Raw genomic sequence first — 22,571 nt, forward strand, 5'->3', positions numbered from 1 at the left:
TTGAACCCAGGATGCTTAACCACTGAGCTATATCCCCATACCTTTTCTTATGTTTTATTTAGAAACAGGGTCTCGCTGAGTTGCAGAGTACCTCGCTGAGTTCCTGAGGCTGGCTTTGAACTCGTGATCCTCCTGCCTCAGCCTCCGGAGCCCCTGGGATTACAGGCATGTACCATGGCACCTGGTTCCACTGGTTCCATTTTAAAGGAGAGCCTGATGACCTTAGTTTCCTAATATGTCTACTGACACTGGTAAGCAGGCCAGCCTGTGGGTAGCTGCAGGGAGCTAACTGGTGGGTCTCAGCACTCACACTGGGGTCCTGTTTTACAGCATTTTTTGTTGTCTCAGAAAAGTATTTCAGATGGAGGGGCCTCATTTATGTCAGTGGCCCCTGCAAATGTTTTGGTCAATGCAAGTACCAAATCCAGTCTCACCTGAGTAAGAGATCTTTTTCTTCCCACCTCATCGTATAGACAGGTTGTAACTTTGCAGAAAGGCAAAAGTCTACATGACCCGGTCACACAAAACACTTTTCTGCAGGTGGGGAAAACTTTTTTACCGAAGACTAACAGAGAAGTGAGCAAATGAAGGACCAAAAAAGTTTTAATTATAAACAGTCTTACATCTTTTAAGAAATTCAAGTGAGGCAACCCCTTGAAGGAACTTTATAAAAGCACTTGGCTCCCTGTTATATTTGTAGAGTTACCTGAGTATGTGAAATTACAGTCCAAGAAAACAAAGGTACTCCAATACAGTAATATACAATCCAATGCTGCCATTCATTTTTAATTAATAAAAACATAAATATAAGGGGGGCTGGAGATACCAACAATACTAAGTAGAAGTAGTCAGCCCTACAGGAGTTAAGAATGGAGTCATATCAAAACAAGGAGGGGTATAAAAATAGAGGCAAAGCCTAATTACATGAGTCACCAAGACAGTATTTCAGATAAGTAAAAAGTGGCAGGAAGGGCTTGATTGATTCTCATTTGGGATGAGACCTTTGTGGACAATGATTAATTGACATTGTTATGTTCAATACCTTGATGAAAAACCAGTATCTGCATTTTAAATAGAGTTATTGTAAGTCTTATGAAATTGGATTCTTCTGCACTCAGATAAAAGATCATAAGAGACAGAGAGTGAATTTATTATTATGAGCTGCTGATGAGTTTAAAATCATTCCATCTGATAAAATAAGGTCCTTCCCTCTTAACTCAGGTTAGAAACTGCTGCCTTTCCCAACCCACCAAAAGAGTAGAAGAATAAGGCAGTGGTTCATTTTACTTTGTTTTTATTTCAATGTAACATGCAGTTAAAATAAAAAGAAAAAAAAAGAATTAACAAGATTTATTAGCATTTACAATGCTTTACAAAGAAAAAGGACTTTAAAAACAATTTAGTTCAGACTTAAGAAAAAGCTCTAAACACTTACAATAAATCTATTTCCAAATGTTCAGTTTGGACCAAAATTTAAGATAGCATTTGGTAGATATTTATGTCTGCTGTCTATTTGTAGTATTTTTTTTTATATAACCTCTGATTCTTGGGATATCCAGCCCCCATTTTCCTAACACAGCAGGGAAGACATATACATGTGGCCACTTAAATTAAAGGAAGAAATGGAGTAGGGAGATCCCAGGCTGCAAAAATATATACAAGCATTTACCTTTTCCAGAACTAAACGTTTCTTCCATAAAAATATTAAATAGCCAAGCCCTATAGAACTAGGGCCAGGGCTATATCAAATATACCTATTCTGTATTTTAAAAATATAGGGTAGAAAGCCTTTTGGGTGATATTTATACATTTCACACAATATTTCTAGGTTCCTAAATGAATTATGAAGCATTATGTAGAACCAAAAAGCCTATTTTCTTACATCTCTTAATTTAATCTCGTAAATCTCTAGTAAATATTGTAGGTAACTACATTTCAGAATGAGAATTCATCTCAATAGGAAGTCTTTATAGAAGGCTTAATCTTCTTGGCCATATATTAACAAAGTTCAGGCTTATATAATGAATGGGTAGTTGGCAGACATTCGCTCTGTAAGACAAAGCAACCAACAAAAAGGGTTTTTTTACCCTACCAACAAAAAGGCAGAGAGACCCTACTTTGGAAACAATAGGCTTTTAGAGATCACATTGTATTTCCTAGGGTATGTGGAGTTAAAAAAAGATAGGGTTGGGGAGAGCCTAAACTCTCCCTTTACACTGACAGTTTCTGGATGAGGCAACCCTTTCACTCAGGCAAGTCTCTGCTTTATGATGGCAGTGTCAAAGAGTACAGAAATACAAGTTAAAAATGTTTTTGTTCTTCCAGGATTTAAACAGGAAGAGCAGCTTGGAACATAAAAACATTTTCTTTCCATACATTTTCTTTCTAGGGTCTGCTACTCTCTGTGTATTCTTGGCTTAATGCTATTTGTTCATGCTATGATACTTAAACATGCCAAAGTCCTTGTTACAGGAGTTATAAGGCTGTCCTCAGGGTTCAGCTATGATAGGGACTCAGCTGGCTTAGGCTTCATCTCACTGCCCATAAAATCAAATCTATGATGACAGCTATCCTGACACTCTAAGCTAAGCCAAGTTAAATTAAATAACTATAGAAAAGGTGAAAGTGCATCAGTTAGTTACTAACGGAGCAGTCTAAAATAAACTAGTCATGGGGAAAAAAGAAAATCTGCCAAAGTTTTTAGGGGTGAAAAGAACATTGTAGATGAGAGATTTCAATTCAATTCAGGATAATATAAAGAATGGAAATGACTACTTCAGAATGTGTCAGAGAAATGATAATTTTGAAGATTTTTAATTCATACAGAGAATACACTTATGTGGTTACTAGATGTTATCTTCCCTTCTTTTTTAGCCAGTATTATAGTTCTCCCTCCCACATAAAAATATAATTTCAGAGGCTATTTCATTAACCTGTATTTGAACTAGCAATACTCTAGTTACAACTTGAACTCCTTAGCAATAATTAAATACAATTGAAACTGTTGAAAAACTATAAAGCCTCAAATTATATATAATCATACAAAAATCATCAATAATGGCCTTTGATGAATTCAGCTAAATTAATTCCAATTCCAGATTATTTTTAAAAAATAAAAGTGAAGGAACCACAGTGTTAATATAATATTCTTTGTTTAGTATTTGCAAGGCAATTAAAACAATCAAACTTCCAATTGAAGAGAGGTATGAAGTCATTTGCCATCTGGAACCAACTTTTCCCTGAATTCAAAAGACACAACTGCTTTGTAGAGAGATGCCAGAGTCTTATATTACTTCCATGAATAACATCAAAATATAATGCATGTATTCATGCTCCAGAGAGGAAGAACAGTCAGGCCAGGCTGAAATGGGAGGGAGAGCACAAGCTAGAAGTCTGCTCATGTGCCCAGAAACTGGGCTAAGCTTGCACTTTTATTAAATACCTTTCAGCAAGAGGCTTAATAGGAAGATCTTGTATATTGCAGTTACCATGAGACTTCCCTGCATATTTGCAGAATCTCTCTAAAAGTAAAAAACCTACTCCCAAGTAAGACTTTTGACATACACACAAAACTGTTAAGGAAACAATCTAGTGGAGTAAGACAAGGCAGATTTCATTGCTGTGTTAAATCTCATGTTAAGTAAGGTTGTGACTAATCATTTATAGATCTGATCTCTGATCTCTGGAAATGTTGAATAGAAATCCAGAATCACTGGGAGATAAATCTCAATGATAACATTAATTTACTTACACTCAGGTAACTTTCTAAACAGTCATAGTCCAATTTTACAACAAGATGTGCAACAGGCAGAAAATGGACAAACACTGCAAGTAAGTTCTTGTCCTTCAGTGGTACAAGGTCTCAGAAGCTATTCTTGTCCAAATCCTTCTGTTTCTTCAATGGCAAACAACAGCTTTTCCTTTAGTTGCTCGTAGCTTTTGTAGGGTGGAAGGTCCAAGCGGTTAAAACTAAAAAACGGTAAAATTGTTAGTTTGAGAAAAGAATAAAAATGTTATGTATAGGGCTGGGATTGTGGCTCAGTGGTATAGTGCTCATGTACCATATATGAGACCCTGAGTTCGATCCTTAACACACCTATGGGAGTGTGTAGTAGTTCCCAAATACATGGAAGGCTAAGGCCAGAGGATTGAAAGTTCAAGGCCAGCCTATGTACCTCAGCAAGAACCTTTTTCAAAATAAATATACAAAGGACTGGGGATGAAGTTCAGTGGTAGAGTACCTCTGGGTTCAAGCCCAGTACTGTAACAACAACAACACAAATGCTGGCAAGGATGTGGAGAAAGGGAAATTTTCATATACTGTGGGTGGGAATGTAAAAAACTAGAAATGTAACTACCATATTACCCAGAAATCCCACTATTGGACACATATCCAAAGGAATTGAAATCAGTATATTAGAGACATCTATACTTGCCTGTTTATTGCAGCACTATTCACAATAGGCTGCATGGAATCAACCTAGGTGTCTATCCACAGATGAATGCATAAAATGCAGTATAGGTACATAATGGAATATTATTCAGCCATAAAAAGAATAAAATTCTAGGGCTGGGGATGTGGCTCAAGTGGTAGCACGCTCGCCTGGCATGCGCGGGGGGTGCTGGGTTTGATCCTCAACACCACATAAAAATAAAAAATAAAGATATTGTGTCCACCTTAAAAAAACTAAAATATAAATATTAAAAATAAAAAATAAAATCCTGTCATTTGAAGCAACATGGATGGAACTAGAGGACATTATATTAAGTAAAATAAAGACACAGAAAGACAAATATTTCATGTTCTTATATGTGGAAGCTAAAAAGCTGATTTCAAAGAAATAGAGACTTCGAGAGCCTTGTGGAAGGGTGTGGGCAAAAGGAATGGGGAAAGGGTGGTTAAAAGAATTTGGGTAAGAATAACTTCTAATGTTCTATAGCACAGCAGGATAACTATGATTGATAACAAGCGATTGACTATTTCAAAACAACTAGCAGAAAGGATTTTGAATGTTCCCAACACAAAGAAATGATAAATGAGGTGATATATTTGCCAATTACCCTGACTTGTTCATTACAGATTATACATATATATTGAAATGTCACATAAATGTGTAAAAATATTATGTGCCAATTAAACATATAGCTGGGGGGCTGGAGCTCACTGGTAGAGTGCTTTCCTAGCATGGGTGTGGCAAAATAAATATAAATATAATAAAAAATAAATATAATAAATAAAATATTTATATTTTTATATTTATATAAATATAAAAAATAAAAATAAATATAATAAAAAGTTATAAAAATATATATTATATATATTTTATATATATATATAATTATATATATAAAAATATATTATATGGGAGGCTGAGGCTGGAGGATCAAGAGTTCAAAGCCAGCCTCAGCAACTTAGCAAGACCGTCTCAAAATAAAAAAACAAAAAGGGCTGGGAATGCAGGGCACGGTGGTACATGCCTATAAATCCAGTGGCTTGGGTGGCTGAGATAGGAGGATCGTGAGTTCAAAGCCAGCCTTGTGAGTTCAAAGGCAAAAGTGAGACACTAGTCAATTCAGTGAGACCCTATCTCTAAATAAAATACAAATAAACTGGACATGTGGCTCAGTGATTGGGTGCCCCTGAGTTCAATCTATGGTACCCACCCCCCAAAAAAGGGCTGGGAAGTGATTCAGTGATTAAGCATCCCTGGTTCAATACCTGGCACTATATAGATAGATAGATAGATAGATAGATAGATAGATTAGGGATGTAGCTCAGCAGTGCAGCACTTGCCCTAGTATGTGCAAGACTCTGGGTTTGATCCCCAGCACTGCTAAATAAACAAAAGAAAATTCTGACACACGCTACAACATGGATGAACCTTATAGGCATTATTTTAAGTGAAACAAGCCAGTCACAAAAGAACATAAGTATGATTCCACACTTATAAAGTACTTAAATTAGTCAAAAATCCTAGAAACAGAAAGTAGAATGATGGTCGCTAGGAACTGGGGAGGGAGTAGTTACCGTTCAGTAAGTGCTATCATCATTGGTGGTGACACCTGCACAACTGTAAGAATGTACTTAATGCCAGAGAACTGTTTATACTGAAAAATGGTTAAAAGTGATAAATAGGGCTGGGGTTGTGGCTCAGTGGTAGAGTGCTCGCCTAGCATGCACGAGGCACCACATAAATGTAAAATAAGATGTTGTGTACACCGAAAAAACTAAAAAATAAATATTTTTTAAAAAAGTGATAAATAATTTTATGTTAATGTTTTACAATAAAAAATAACTAGCTAATAAAAAGAAATGAAATACTAACCCATACCACAACATGGATAAATCTTGAAAACATTACGCTAAATGAAAGAAGCCAGAAACAGGGGCTGGGGATGTGGCTCAACTGGTGGCGCACTCGCAGCATGCGCGGGGCGCTGGGTTCAATCCTCAATACCAGATAAAAATAAAAAAATACATTGTGTCCACCTAAAATAAAAAAATAAATATTAAAAAAAGAAGCCAGAAACAGAAGGCTACATATTATGATTCCATTTATATAAAATTTCAGCGTAGGAAAACCACAAAGACAGAAAAAGTAGAATAGTGGTTACCAAGGGTTGCATGAGGGGCAAATAGGGAGTGTCTACTGATGGGTATAGGGTTTCTTTGTGGCATCAAAAAAATGTTCTGCAATTAGATAGTGGTGATGATTATACAACCTTCTGAAAAGACTGAAAAGCCACTGACCTACACACTTATTTAAGAGAGCAAATTTTATGATATGTGAATTATGTATCAATAAAGTTTTCATTTAAAAAAACACTTGGGCTGGGGGGTATAGGTCAGTAGTTGAGTGCTTGTCTAACATACATGAGGCACAGGTTCAATCCCCAGTACTGCAAAAAATTAAAAACTACTGCTCGCATATATGTGTATTAAAACATAAAGGAACAGATAATAAAATATCAAAAAGGTACTGGGCATGGTAGTGTACACCAGTAATCTCAGTGATTTGGAGGCTGAGGCAGGGGGATCTTAAATTTGAGGACAGCCTCAGCAATTTACTAAGACCCTTTCTTAAAAAAGGGTTACGATGTGGGTCAGTGGTTAAGCTTCCCTGGTACCAAACCAAACCGAAAACAGCAAAAAGGTTAGATGGCAAAAAGAAAAAAATATCCATCAAGGTCTATATATTATAGAGATAATGTCCCACAAAATAGTACTTCAAGTTCAAATATATTTTCCTGTCTTCAGAGAGAAATTAAAAGTATACTAAAAACCAAATTTAAAAAAATTGGAGGGGTTGGGGATGTGGCTCAAGCGGTAGCGCACTCGCCTGGCATGCAAAAAATTAAAAAAATTGGAGGCGGGAAAAGGGATTGATGGTAAATATGATAACAGATCATTCTGAGGTGAATGAAATGCTCTAAAACTAGAATGGTTAATTTTATGGTACATAATTATGCCTCGGTAAAGCTGTTAAATAATTTAATACCATGGGGAAAGTTCTTCTGTTTCATTTTTAACAGGTCTGTCTCTTTCTTTCTTTCTGGTAGTGATGGGGATCGAACCCAGGAGTGCTCTACCACTGAGCTATATAACCAGTCCTTTTTATCTTTTTCCTTTTTGGTATGGGGGGATTGAACTCAGGGGTATTTAACCACTGAGCCACATCCCCAGCCTTTTTTATATTTTATTTAGAGACAGGGTCTCACTAAGTTGCTTAGGACCTCATTAAATTGCTGAGACTGGCTTTGAACCTACGATCTTCCCGCCTCAGCCTCCTGAGCTGTTGGGATTATAGGCTTGCACCACCACACCCAGCCCTTTTTTATTTTATCTCGAGACATAGTATCATTAAATTGCCTAGGCTGGCTTTGAACTTGGAATCTTTCTCCTTCATCCTCCCAGATAGTTGGGACTACAGGTGTGTGCCATTTTAGAACCGGTTAGGTTCTAAATAGCTATAGGATAACTGGAAAAAAAAGGCTTGTTTTTCTATTCTTTCTGATTTTGCTTACCAGGTATGACTTCTGGGTAACCAATTTTCTTTCCCAACTTTCTCAATGCAGAATTTCTGTGGTCCATTGCTTCCTAAAACAATAAAATCATAAACAGTTTTTCAGAAGTTCTCAATTGTGTGTCCCAATCCAATAGCAACAGAATTACCAGGTTGGAATCACAAATCCACAGGCCCTACCCCTAAACTACTGAATCAGAAACTCTAGGGGTGGGGCTCTGTAGTATGTGTTTTAATCACTTCCAGTGATTCTAGTGAGTGCTGAAGTTTTGAGAATGATTTTGCTAATGTATGTCAAAGAGAAAATGCAGTCTTATTGAGTATTCCTTAACCAGAATAACAATGTTATGTATAAGAAGCTTAATTTTAGGAGCTTTAACTACAATAAGGAAACTACAACCTACTTTCTAGTACAAGAAAACTTGATTTAAATACAGAATCGTTAAAACTTTATGAAATGTACACATCTTAGGCAAATTCAGTGTCAACAGTGCTTATGCTGATCATAGGTCCTGCACCTGTACCCTTAAACATGCAGATATACCAACTCATTTTCTTTTCTTTTTTTTTTTCCCTGTGTGGTGCTGGGGATTGAATCTAGGACCTCCTGCTTGCTAGGCAAGCACTCTACCAATGAGCCACATCTCTAGCCCCAAACATATTAATTCTTGCCTGTCATCTACCTTCTGCTAGAAATAGCTATGACTAGTGATTATAAAATACTGCCTTAACAAAGGTCACTATTGCTCCCTTGGAAGAAGCATTTACTAGTGATAAAAATGGTAGAACCACTTAACTTTTTTAATTAGAAGTAGCCAGGCACATTAAATATTATGAAATGTGTGGGATAGTCATGCACAAGAATTTTCTCATGTCTCACTGACTAAATCTAGTATAGATATACTTTTGTAGTACCTTTATATTTGATAACAATGAGTTGTTTTCACAAGTAGTTATGTGAAAGGCCACTATGAAAAAGTACAGGTAACCCAAGAGTGGTGACATACTCCTGTAATCCCAGAGGCTCGGGAGGCTGAGACAGGAGGATCGCGAGTTTAAAGCCAGCCTCAGCAAAAAGTGAGGCGCTAAACAACTCAGTGAGACCCTGAGTACCCTCCCCCCACCCCCAAAAGCAGATGCAGACACATGCCATGATTTGTATTTTATTTAGAGACAGGGTCTCACTGAGTTGTTTAGCACCTCGCCATTGCTGAGACTGGCTTTGAACTCAAGATTCTCCTGCCTCAGCCTCCCGAGCCATTGAGATTACAGGCATGTGCCACTGGCAACTCTGGCCTCCAGGCTATTTCTATCTCATCCTTACATACAGATGTTTTTAAGCAACAGCACTCTATTATTTTCTATATTCTATTTAAAATATATATATATTTTGGGGGCTAGGGTTTGGCTCAGTGGTAGAGCGCTTGCCTCAAAAGTATGAGGCACTGGGTTTCATCCTTGGCACCACATAAAAATAAACAAACAAAATAAAGGTATTGTGTCCACTTACAACCAAAAAAAATTTAAAATACATATATATATTTTTAGTTATAGTCGGACACAATACCTTTATTTTATGTGGTGCTGAGGATCGAACCCAGCACCTTGCACATGCTAGATGAGCGCTCTACCGCTGAGCCACAACCTCAGCCTCTATATTCTATTTTTGTATAAGGCTATTTATTCTCTCAGATCAAAATGTCACTGTTCTATTGTTTTAACTTTCCCTCTTCTCTTACCTCTAACTCATACATTATTATTACCTGAAAAAAATGCTCTCTGGAATTTTCTACTCAGTTATCTGGCAGTAGTCACCTTAAACTCAGCAGATTCTAAACCACTCATCATTCTTCTACATCTCTAACTATGTTCTTTACACTTCACAGCTTCTCCATTTCTCTACATTATTCTTTTTATACCTTAAAATCTAGCTCTGTTTCTACTTTTGAAACTTCTCTAGCATTTATTCTTTCCCTTGTATTTCCACTTCAATCTCCTAAGATCAGGTTCCCATTATTGCTGCAATAAGTTCCTCATATCCTTCAGGGTCTCCCCATCTTTGAATTAAATCTTTACTAGGATTTAATCTAGGGTTGCTCTGCCACTGATCCACACACACAGTCCTTTTTTATTTTGAGACAGGAACTCACTAACTTGCTGAGGCTGACTTTGAATTTATCGTTCTTCTGCCTCAGCATCCCAAGTAATTGGGATTACAGGCATGTGCCACAGTATCCAGCCCCATCTTTTAACATGCTATTTATCTTATTATCAAATCTTCCTAAAATGCAGCCTCTACAAGTTTTCCTTTTTTCAAAATGCTTCCATAGCTTCCAGTATCTTCCAGGTAATATCAAATTCTTTTGGTATGATTAAAACATCTTTGTTAAACTGATTTCACACTTTAAAATCACCTGCTTAGTTTGCTAATTCTGACTAAGCTGAAGCAGTCTTAGAGATCACTTACATGAGCAGCCTTCTGGGGTACTTAGCATAATGCTCACATTCACTTAAATAACCACAAAATAATTAAAATATGACCTATATCTCAAACAACTCCCAGTCTATTAGAAAAGTGGTTTCAAACAAAATGGGAAACTATTGGGAAGGCATTAGGGAAGTAATAGCCCACTATGGTACAATGATCTCCTCACCTCATTAAACAGTATTATATGACCAGTAATATTTCTCATTTCAGAAAAACTAAGATGTTTGCCAAATGACTGACTGAACAAAGTTCACATACAGAAGACAGATATCCTAAGTAAAGACTACAAAATGATTTAGAAGTTTACACAATCCAGGTTAAATTGTGGCTAGTTGAAAAAAATGGTTATACTTGTCTTCTTATTTTTGATACCTTACATAGACACTTACCTAACAGCAGTGTGATAATGATTTTCTGTGTAGGAGAGAAGTACCTGGTATACATACCCATGAGGTCAGCAAATCCTCCTACTGGTAATCGGCAAGTTCCAGTGACAAATTGCAGAAGTCTCATTCTCTTCTCATTATCAATTTCCTTAACAAACTGTTAAGATTATATTTAAAGAGATATATAGGACATGTTACATTTGGCTCACTGCACATGAAAGAAAAATCATTTCAAATCTTTTTTTTTAAATATTTATTTATTTATTTTTTAGTTTTTGGCGGACACAACATCTTTGTTTGTATGTGGTGCTGAGGATCGAACCCTGGGCTGCACGCATGCCAGGCGAGCGCGCTACCTCTTGAGCCACATCCCCAGCCCCCATTTCAAATCTTAAATGAGCTGGGCATGGTGCTACATGCCTATAATCCTAGTGACATGGGAGGCTGAGGGAGGAGGATCATGAGTTGAAGGCCAGCCTCAGCAACTTAGCAAGACCCTGTCTCAAAATAAAAAGGGCTGGGGATATGGCCCACGGGTTAAGTGCCCCTGGGTTCAATCCCCGGTACAAAACCAAAACAAACAAACAAACCCCCACACAAATCTTAAATGAACCCTTGGTTTTACTTGCAGTAGTAGACAGTGACTTTATATCTAACACTGTGGATAAAGGGAGCATTTTCTTTTCTCTCTCCCTCCTTCCTTTCTTCCTTCCTTCCTTATTTATTTTTGTAGTAGTAGATGAACAGAATGCCTTTATTTTATTTGTTTATTTTTATATGGTGCTGAGGATCAAACCCAGTGCCTCACGCATATTGGGCAAGTGCTCTGCCGCTGAGCTATAGCCCCAGCCCTAAAGGGGGCATTTTCATGTTTGTCGAAGCTTACCAACTTCCCCTAAATCAATCTCAGGACAACATGTCTAAAAAGAAGCATGCTCGGGGCCTAAGAGCTCCCTACTCATGCAGTTGGAAGATGAGCTCTTTTAGGAAGTCCCTGCTTCCCCCCTCCTAGATCTGCCTAGCCTATCAGACATTCAGGTAGTTATATAGGATATGGAGCTTCAGTCTATATGGACTTTTTTGGTAATATAAACCAATCAAGCTCACGGAATTCTGATCCAGATAGAATTCAATGACTTCCTTTTCTTGATGTTTTTTAAATGTTCACGTACCTATATGTAGTATTATGTGCCTACAACTTTTTTTTTTTTTTTTTTTTTTTTTTTGGTACCAGGGGTGCTTAACCACTGAGCCACATCCCCAGCCCTTTTTATTTTCAGACAGGACCTCACTAAATTGCTGAGGCTAGCTTTGAACTAATGATCCTCCTATTTCAGCCTCCCAAGCTGCTAGGATTACAATTTGCACCACTGTGCCTGGCTACTTCCTTTAATTCTTACTCAAAACATTAGGTTTTTGGATACTATTTCTAGCATGGGTCAATTTTTTTTGGGGGGTGGTGGTGTTAGATTTATAGGGTTTAATAATAGTCCATTATAAATATATAGCACATTTTATTTATCCATCTATTGACAGGCATATGGGTTAATTTCACCTTTTGGTGATCTTAAATAATATTGTTACGAACATGTATGTGGCAGTATCTGAGTCTTTCCTTTTTGGAGTGGAATTACTGAATCATATATTAATTCTATGTTTAACTTTTTTATAACGTGCCAAACTGTTTTCCATATTGGTGCATTATTACTCTCATCAGCAAGACAGGAAAGTTTCAATTGCTCAGATCCTCACAAATTACCCCCAACCCTTGATAAAACTAATGAATATGAAGTATCTCATTGTGGTTTTGACTCCACTTTCTTTTTCTTTTTCTTTTTTTTTTAAAGAGAGAGTGAGAGAGGAGAGAGAGAGAGAGAGAGAGAGAGAGAGAGAGAGAGAGAGAGAGAGAATTTTTAATATTTATTTTTTAGTTCTCGGCAGACACAACATCTTTGTTGGTATGTGGTGCTGAGGATAGAACCCGGGCCGCACACATGCCAGGCGAGCGCGCTACCACTTGAGCCACATCCCCAGCCCCATTGACTCCACTTTCTTAATGACCAATGACGTTGAACATCTTTTCATGTTATTATAGCAGACATCTTTTTGAAAGACACCATTATGATTTTAAACCAGGTCTCTTAAATTTTGCCACCTGAACACCTTAATGAAGTATGAATAATGAAAACCATACTGAAAGTTGTATACTATTCCAAACAGCATTTAAATTAAATGTGAATCAGCACCAGTGTTATATGTTTACATGTTACTTAGGGTCTTGGTATTTATACATATATATGTATGTAATTATGTCCATTGATATTTTGCTGTATTTGTCAATATATTTAATGAATATTTTGGTTTTGGATAATGGTGGGTAATCTGTGGCTTGTTATTTGGGTGTGTGTATTTATTTGTATGTATTTATGTATTTGTACACATATTAACTTGTTTAGAGAAGTATGTTAATGTTAATGAAAGAATAATTTGATGTATGTATTTCCAGTCCTTCCTTATATTTAAAAATTGATAAATTTATAAAGTTGATTTTTTAAGATTTGTTTAAAAATAAAGCTTTTTATTAACTATAAAAAAATAAATAAATTAAATGTGAATCTAATTTACGGGAATTGTCTTATAATCTGGGCAAATGTGTAAGGTATGTATGTTGGTTACTTAGTCTTAAAGAGAATGGTGATAAAAGGCTAGAGGACACATGTCTATAATCCTAATGATTCAGGAGGCTGAGGCAGGAGGATTGCAGCAAGTTCAGAGTTAGCCTAGAAAACTTAATCTGTTTCAAAACAGGGATATGGCTCAGTAATAGAGCACCTCTGGGTTCAAACCTCAAACCCCAGTATGAATATGGTAGTTGTTCATATCTATAATCTGTGATTTTTTTTTCCTTTACTGGAGATTTAATCCTAGGGCACTTTACCACTGAATTATTTATTTTGAGGCAGGGTCTTGGTAAATTGTAGAGGTTGGCTCAAATTTGCAATCCTCCTGCCTCAATCCCTAGGATTATAGGTGTGCACCCCCATGCTCAGCTATACTTATTTACTATAACTGGTATTATAATGCATAGGATGGACTGAGGGGACTGCACACACTGGTATATTTTGTTCTTTTACTTATTGTGGTAAATTTGAAGAAATTTCATGCTGTGGTTACCAACTGAAACAAATTTAGAAACAAACCTGCCAAAACCACATGATTTGTTTGCTTGTCCTAGTGTAATGACGGTAGATTGCATGTCTTTGCCAGTCATTTAAATCAATCTCTTGCATTCCACATAAAAGGACCTTTAGGGATGAAAAAGACAAATTGTTTCTTTAGGTGACTTTATAAAAAAATGATTGACATAAGATAATATTAATAAAAAACATTAATAGCAGGTATAAACTGTACGTCAAGAATCGGATCTATGACCTAGGAAAGCAAGTTTCACGTATGGTTCCATACATATATATATTCAAGAAATAATCTACTCAATTGTAAAGAAGTATTAATGTAACACTTTTTAAAAAAATAATGATCTTTCATTTTTGGATAAATTATGATTTTTCTTTTTTTAATTTTACATTTATTTATTCTAATTTGGTATACATGACAGCAGAATGCATTTCAATTCATAGTACACATATAGAGCACAATTTTTCATGTCTCTGGTTGTACATAAAATAGAATCACACCCATTCGTGTGTTCATACATGTACTTATGGTAGGTGAGGTCCATCTCATTCCACTATCTTTCCAATACCTGTGTCCCCTCCATAAATTTTGATTTTTTTAACCATTGAGGATGTTTCAAAACATCATACCAGCAGAAAAAATACTACTGCCACTGGAAAGATGGAAAAGTGAATTTAAAAGTAGACACCTGAAGTTATTATTTACTAGCATGCTGCAAGGGAATGAAGAAAAATTCATTACCTCTAATTCCTTTGCATCAAAGTATTGCAAATACTGCTGAGGAAGAATTTCATTAAAACCCTCAAAGAAAGCTTGTGTCTGTTCTTCAACACCTCGAGATAACCGCCACTCAGCTACCATTCTGGCAAATAAATATGAAAAAGCTATCAGGAAGTTTACATTTTACCTTTAAATTCTAGTATAAAGTTAAACATTTTAAACTTTATTATTATGAAAAACCTGAAACATAAATGTAGAGTATAATGAACCCCTTTGTAAACATATCCAAGCTTTATCACAATGCCTATCTTATATCATCCATGCCATTAGCTCATACATTAGAGTAATTTCTTTTGAAAAAATAAATTTTTTTAAAAAATTTTAAGCATCTCTTGGCATAAAGTTTCTTAAAAGCATAACCACACCATTATCACAACAAAAAAGAGAATGATATTTCTTTAATATCAAATATTCAGGGGCTGAAAAGCTGTCCCGGGACTCCTATGTAACTTCAGGTGTTGGTGTTTCCTCCTTTCTAGTGATGTACTTTCTTCTTTTTCTCACCTATCACTTTTGCTTTTGCTCTTGCTTCCATATAATTACTCAAATAAATACCATCTTATATAAAAAAGTGTCTTTACTGTCTATCAGATCCAATCTGCCAAATCCAGCAGCTATACACATACATAACACTTTAGCGTTACAAGGTATTATGAAATTTATAATATATGCATAAATATAACAACAACAGAACAGGGACTGGAATGAAATAAGTATAATTATACTCTTATGAGCTTCTTATATTGTAGAAGAGGTGCTATAATATAAATTTTAGGTAAATAGAGACAAGTTAAGAATGCATATTATTGTAATCATTATTGTCATCACCAAAAAGTGAAGTTTAACTAAAATGCCAGCAGAATAAAAACCAATAATAATTGATCTATCAACTCAAAGAAGGTAGGAAAGGAGAACAGACTTTAGGAAATAAACAGATAGCAAGGTGAGACTTGCAAACAGCAAAACTTAACCATTATATATAAAAATAATAAAAACCATAAAAATAATAATACCTAGGAATACACTGCTTTCTTTTTTTTTTTAAAGAGAGAGTGAGAGAGAGGAGAGAGAGAGAGAGAGAGAGAGAGAGAGAGAGAGAGAATTTTTAATATTTATTTTTTAGTTCTCGGTGGACACAACATCTTTGTTGGTATGTGGTGCTGAGGATTGAACCCGGGCCGCACGCATGCCAGGCGAGCGCACTACCGCTTGAGCCACATCCCCAGCCCAACACTGCTTTCTTTTTTAAAAAAGTTTTAATATTTATTTTTCAGTTATCGGCGGACACATCTTTGTTTGTATGTGATGGTGAGGATTGAACCCGGGCTGCATGCATGCCAGGTGAGCGCGCTACTGCTTGAGCCACATCCCCAGCCCAAATACACTGCTTTCAAGAAACAAATTTAGATATGACAATATACTATGTAAATAAACTCATCACAGGAAAGCTGGAGTGGATGTTATGGTTTTGATATAGGACAATCTGAGGTAAAATTATAGGATTATGAGAGCAGTGACCTAATCACTCCATATTAGTTTTAATGTAATAACTGGGTGGTAACTGTAGGTAAATGGGGCATGGCTGGAAGAGATGGGTCACTGTGGGGCATGCCCTGGAAAGATTCAACTTCCTTGTGACCCCTTTCCCTTTCTTTCTCTACTTTCTAGACAGCCATGAATAGTACTCCTCCACTGTGCACTCCGCTATGATGCTCTGACTCACCTTGGGCCCATAGCAATGGGTTTGGTCAATCATGGACTAAGCCTCTGAAATCCTGAGTCAAAAATAAAAATGTCTCCTCTAAGTTATCCCTGTCAGATATTTTGACCATAGTGATAAAAAAACTAATTAACCCAAGGGATAATAACAGGAATAGAAAAATGACATTTCATAAGAGCCAATTCATTAGTTGCAAGCATAATATACATGAGAATATACTATAACATATACTATAACTATAACATAGCTTCAAAATACATGAAGCAAAAAATAAGACCAGGGGTGTGGCTCAGTGGTAGAGCACAGGCTTAACCTGTGTGAGGTCTTGGTTTCAATCTCCAGCACCAAAAATTAAAACAAAAAAAAACCCATCAATAAGGATATAGAAAAGTTTAGTATATCATCAACCAATCTGACCCTAATTGACATTTATAGAATTTTAACCTAACAATGGCAGTACATAACATTTCAAGTGTACCAGATATAACACACATTGGGTTATAACACAAGTTTCAAAATATTTAAAATGTAATAATTTAGAGACTCTTCTCTGACTAAAATGGAATTAAATTAGAAAACAAAGGTAGTTGGAAAGAATCCCCAGGCTTTGGAAATTAAACAATATACTTCTAAATAACTTATGGATCAAAGAAGAAACCACAATGAATATTAAAAAATATTTTTAACTAAATGATAATGAAAACTATCACAATTGTGGGACATAGCTAAGGTATGTCCCACAATTGTGATAGTTTCAACTAGAAACTGCTTTAAATGCTCATATTAGAAAATAACCAATGAAAGACATCCAATTACAAAATGTCCATCATAAAATGGGCAAAAGAGCTACAAATAATCAATATGTACAAAAAGGTACTCAATACCATAAGTGAAGGATGAAATGGAAGTTAAAACTACAAGGATATACTACAGACAATACTGAATTGGCAAGATTGTAAAACAAAAATGCAAACACTGCTAGTAGGCCTATAAAATGGCAGGACCACTTTAAGAAACTGGCAGCAAGTTTCTAATGAAGTTAAGCACCCACCCTAACACCCAACAGTTTCACTCCTGGGTATTTATGTAAGAGAAATACAAACATGGTTCACAAAAAGGCTCAATAAAAATGTTCAAGGCAGCTTTATTCATAATAACCCCAAAGAGGGTAACAACTGAAATGTCAACGAGAGAATAGATATACAAATGTGATGTACACATAGCATGAAACATGTCTCAGCAACAAAAAGGAATAAAATACTGAAACATAAAACATGATAAATCTCATAATGCTGAATAAAACAGACAGATACAAAAAAGTACATGATATGATTCCATTTTAGGAAGTCCAGGATCTGACATAGAAATAAAACTAAACTGAACCAGCTGCCTCTCAGCCAGGAGAAGGGAAATGCGTATGGTATTGCTCCGTTATGGGATGGGGGGACAGAAGAAGGAAAAAAAAAATGTCCCATAGTTTAATTTGGGTCATCTTTATTTTGTTTATTTATTTTTATGAGGATCAAACCCAGGGCCTCACACGTGCTAGACGAGCACTCTGCCGCTGAGCCACAATCCCAGCCCCTTAGGTCATCTTTATAGGGACATGATGCTATATTGAATAATGTTTACAAAACTGACATTTAAGAGTGATTTAGCAGCTGGGGACAATGGCACATGCCTGTAATTCCAGCGACGAGGAAGGCTGAGGTCCTAAGCAACTTAGCAAGACTCTGTCTCAAAATAAAATAGTATCTAGTCACTTCCCACTTTTTCTCTAGCCAGGCCCCTCACCACATTCCTGCAGGACTGTCCATATGCTGCCTCAGGGTCTGAAGGGGCAGTCAGGGAGGAGGAAGAGTGAACCCATCTGGCCTGGACCAGGACCTGCTGTGGAAGGCTGTGGACAAGCAGACCCAGCGGGGGCCCCAGAGCTTCCTGCCAGACAGGAGGCGGCACCAACAGCACTGGAGGCCTCAGCGACGCCCTGGCTTTTCCCCTCACAATGCAGTAGTGCAGGCCAGTAGATGGCTGGGAAACAGATGTCTCCATCTCATAGGTTCTCAAAAGGGACATGGAACCCTGCTTGGAGTGTGGGGCAGGGCCCCATCTGAGGGCAGGCCTTGAACAACCAGGCAGATAGCCCCACACCTGCCTGCAGCCCCATGGCCCCAGCTCCATCCACATCAGTCAGGCCTTGGATGCAGGCCCTGCAGAGGCCCCAGGCTGGCCCAGGGGTCCCTGCAAGGTTAGTCTAGCGGAGCTGACCAGTCTCTACTCCATGGGCCTCTGGAACAGCAGAGCTGAGCCCCTGGCCAGGGAGGAGTCACATGCCACCTGTTAACTTTGGTGACTGAAGATAATTATTTTTTGAAATGTATCTGTCTCCTATAGAGCTTAGATATTTAATTAGGGGTTGTAGATAATGTATGCTATTTGAATGAACTAATTAAATTAAAAAAAAAATAGTAAAAGGGCTGGGAATGTGGCTCAGTGGTTAAGCACCCCTGGACTCAATCTCTGGTACAAAATTGCCAAAATATTAACTATTTACTTAGGTAAGCTCTCGGCATTTTACTCTAAATTATACCTCTTAAAAAATACCCCCCCCCCCAAAAATATTTATTTATTTATTTGGGTGGGACAAGAGATTTAACCCAGGGGCCCTTTATCACTGAGCTACATCCTCAGTTCTTTTTATTTTGAGACAGGGTCTCACTAAGTTGCCCAGCCTGGCCTTGAAGTCACAACTCACTGCCTCAGGAGTAGCTGGGATTATAGGCGTATGCCAACGCATCCAGTTTAAACTAAATTTTTGAAAGGCTATATTATATAACTAATAAACAATGATTATACATAGTAGTTGGTGATGGGTACAATTGTACACTTCTAATTATGAAGGGAAAACCAGGCAAGAGACATAGAAACTGAAACATAAGCAGCAGCAGATACACTCAATTTAACCCTGATTAGACAGAACTGGTGTCGAGAAGACATGAATGGACCAGTAACTACAAGAATGAACCAGTGCAAAGCATTATAGAGGAAATACCATAAACCATTATTTTCTTATAAATTTTGCCCAATTTTTAAATATTCCCCATGAAAATATCAGCATACAAATTTGAGATTTTTTTGCAATGAAATGATATTTAGCACAGTGTTCACAGAATTGGAATTTAAAAGAAATGATCTAGCATTTCTACCCTTGGAACTCCCACTTTTGGGCTGAAACTGTGAGTGAGAAATAACTACTTACATAGAATAATGATTAGTACAAAAGGAAATTTTTTTGAAATATTGTCAATTACTATTAATAGGAAATTATCAACAGAAATGCTAAACTATATCAAAAGGAACATTCTCTCTCACCTGATATATTCCTCTTTATTTTCTTCTGTTACAAGAATATTGCCACCATTGGGTTTCAAGTCATGACTTTTAATTTCACCTAGAATTTCTTTATCAACGGAGAAGTACATTTCCAAACCACATTCTTCAATATTGTTTTCTCTGTACAAATAAAATTAGCACTATTTGTCATGTCCACGAATTCAAACATAATTCAAGTTTTGACTTGAGGCCTCTGGTCTAAAATAATTAACATTAAACTATAACATCAAAATAAGAAATTAGAAGGTTATATGCTCTTAAACCATCATATTACTACCTAGTTTCTTAAGGTACTCCTGTGAAATTTATCACATTAAACAGAGAGACAAGTTTGACGTGCAGATCATTTAAATTCAATAAACCAATTACATGCCTATAGTTTGATAAGTTACTAATACCATAATGAAAGCATATAGACTCTATTCTAATAAATTAAATATATATAGAAACTTACTTAACCCAGATGAGAGAATTGTAAAATTCTGGATCAATAGATTCTAAATCCTTAAGTCCAACTGGTTTGTTCAAGATACATTTATAGAATGGTAAAGAAAAACCTGTGTCTATGAATTTTCCATGGAACAGAGCCTATACAAAAAGAAAACAATATCATTTCAGATAACTATATGAAAGTAATTTTATTTCTAAACATTAGGTGTATTCTTCATTTATAAAAACTCCCCTGTCAAATGATCTTTTATGGCATATGTAAGAAAATTTAATATTGTTGATTTAACAAAGTAAACACACAGTTCTCCACTTGCACTTACCATGGCAATAAACCTGCCAATAAAACGAAAATATTTCAGGTGATCTGGATTGATGTAAGAAGCGGGGTTTATCTGCAGGCAGTAGTTATCCTTCCCTGCATATTCAAACAGGCAATACATTGGGTTCAAAACTTCATGTGACAAAAGAAAGAACCACTCTCTGAAATCAAAAGAAAACTCAGGATGAAAAATCTCGTAAGTAACAATGCCAACAAATCAAAGATCAATGCTATAACATTCTCAGGAATCTACATTCCTTAGGTGGTACTAGTTGTCTAACCTCTAATCTAATCTGTTGATTTTCATTGCTTCTGCTCAAATGTGTTGATATTTATACATTGCTTATTGTTATATTTCAAAAAAATCTAACCCATTATTGACTTTAAATGCACCTTTATTTGATGAACCACTAACATTTTTTTCCAATTATAATGGTAATACACAGTCCAATTTTGAAAATATTAGTCTTGGAACTGATGAAATGCTACTACATGTAGACAAGTTAAAATTCACTATTGACTCATGTGATGAGAGTGGCTGAAATGCATCTAATATTCCATGCATTGCTAAGTCCCATGGTGATCTTCAACAAGTACCGCCACTACCTCCATTTAGGATGAATGTGAACAACCCTCCAATTTCGGAGGCAATAAACCAAGTAATTCCAGCTCCTTAAAAATTGAGAAAATGCTGTTAAAAGCACCAATTCAAGTGCTCTGAAAATATCTACCCATATTAACCTGACATTGTGGTTATTAACTATATAACATGTATGGGTTTGGTAGAACAAATCTGGAACAAAACATTGTGTTATCAGTTTCCTAGACCTCTTTTCCTGTTAGTTCATGGCCTCTGGTAATAATGCTGCTTTTAATATTGTTAGTGATTAATAAGACTGAATAATTGGCCTCTTCCTGAATTATCTTTAACTTGTTCAAAATTAAAGGTTTCTACTCATTTACTTTGTTTTTTTTTTTTAAATATTCAATTTTTAGTTGTAGTTGGACACAATACATGAGGTGCTGAGGATTAAACCCAGGGCCTCACACATGCTTGGCAAGCACTATACTCCTAAGCCACAACCCCAGCCCATCTACTCATTTACTTCTGACTATTTCATATACTTGAAAGAAATTTATGTCACAATATAAAGGATTACTAAAATGTAGTCACCAGTTAGTGAGCACAGAAAGACTTAGGCTCTGAACTAGGTTATTAATGTATTTCTATTAAAGTATTTCATTAAAGTATTTCTATTCTTCATAATAATCCAAGATAGACAGACATTATTATTATTTTACAGCTGAAGATATTTGCCGAAGATCACACTATTGAGTTCAGAAAAGAAAACATTAATACCACTCCTGACTCCAAAGTCCTTACCTTTCCACATTGCCACTATTATGTAAATTTTTGCCCTGGTATGACATATTGCTATGGAATAAGGAAAGTGATTTTTTTCTTTCTTTCTTTTCATACAGGGGATTGAATTCAGGGGCACTTTATCCCTAACCTACATCTTCAGTTCTTTTTCTTTTTTCTTTTGAGAAATGATTTAAGTTGCTGAGATTGGCCTTGAACGCGTAATTCTACTGTTTCAGCTTCTAGACTTGCCTGGCTCTTTTTTTGCTGTTCTGGGGATCTACCCCAGCACCTCCACTATGCTAAGCAAGCACTCTACCACTAAACCACATGCCCTGCTCAGAAACACAATTTCTGCCTGAAGGCTACTTTCCAGGGCTTGATTAGTAGCTCCAATATGAAGAAAGTAGAATTAAGATTTTCGGGCTGGGGATGTGGCTCAAGTGGTAGCGC

The 22,571-nt window shown here is 36.3% G+C and overlaps 1 protein-coding gene and 1 long non-coding RNA gene across 13 annotated transcripts in view; one reads left to right on the top strand and one right to left on the bottom strand.

The window, feature by feature from the left end:
- The window catches only part of LOC308647933, a 39,507-nt gene that overhangs the window by 4,111 nt on the left and 12,825 nt on the right, over positions 1 to 22,571 (top strand). For both annotated transcript variants that reach the window (XR_014021734.1, XR_014021735.1), the window contains exon 2: positions 63 to 251. This is a non-coding gene — a long non-coding RNA (uncharacterized lncRNA). The remainder of the gene's footprint in view (positions 1 to 62; positions 252 to 22,571) is intronic.
- The window catches only part of ITCH (itchy E3 ubiquitin protein ligase), a 212,757-nt gene continuing 191,463 nt past the window's right edge, over positions 1,278 to 22,571 (bottom strand). For all 11 annotated transcript variants that reach the window (XM_081292449.1, XM_081292445.1, XM_081292447.1 and 8 more), the window contains 8 exons: positions 20,757 to 20,916; positions 20,441 to 20,574; positions 19,966 to 20,106; positions 14,835 to 14,955; positions 14,099 to 14,203; positions 10,959 to 11,055; positions 8,026 to 8,098; positions 1,278 to 3,969 (listed from right to left, as the gene is read on the bottom strand). In XM_081292449.1, the coding sequence (XP_081148575.1) occupies positions 3,870 to 3,969; positions 8,026 to 8,098; positions 10,959 to 11,055; positions 14,099 to 14,203; positions 14,835 to 14,955; positions 19,966 to 20,106; positions 20,441 to 20,574; positions 20,757 to 20,916 (931 nt within the window). In that variant the 3' untranslated portion in view covers positions 1,278 to 3,869. The remainder of the gene's footprint in view (positions 3,970 to 8,025; positions 8,099 to 10,958; positions 11,056 to 14,098; positions 14,204 to 14,834; positions 14,956 to 19,965; positions 20,107 to 20,440; positions 20,575 to 20,756; positions 20,917 to 22,571) is intronic.

This window comes from Spermophilus citellus (assembly GCF_964194105.1).
Source record: "Spermophilus citellus genome assembly, chromosome: 4".
NCBI classification, from domain to species: Eukaryota; Metazoa; Chordata; class Mammalia; order Rodentia; family Sciuridae; genus Spermophilus; species Spermophilus citellus.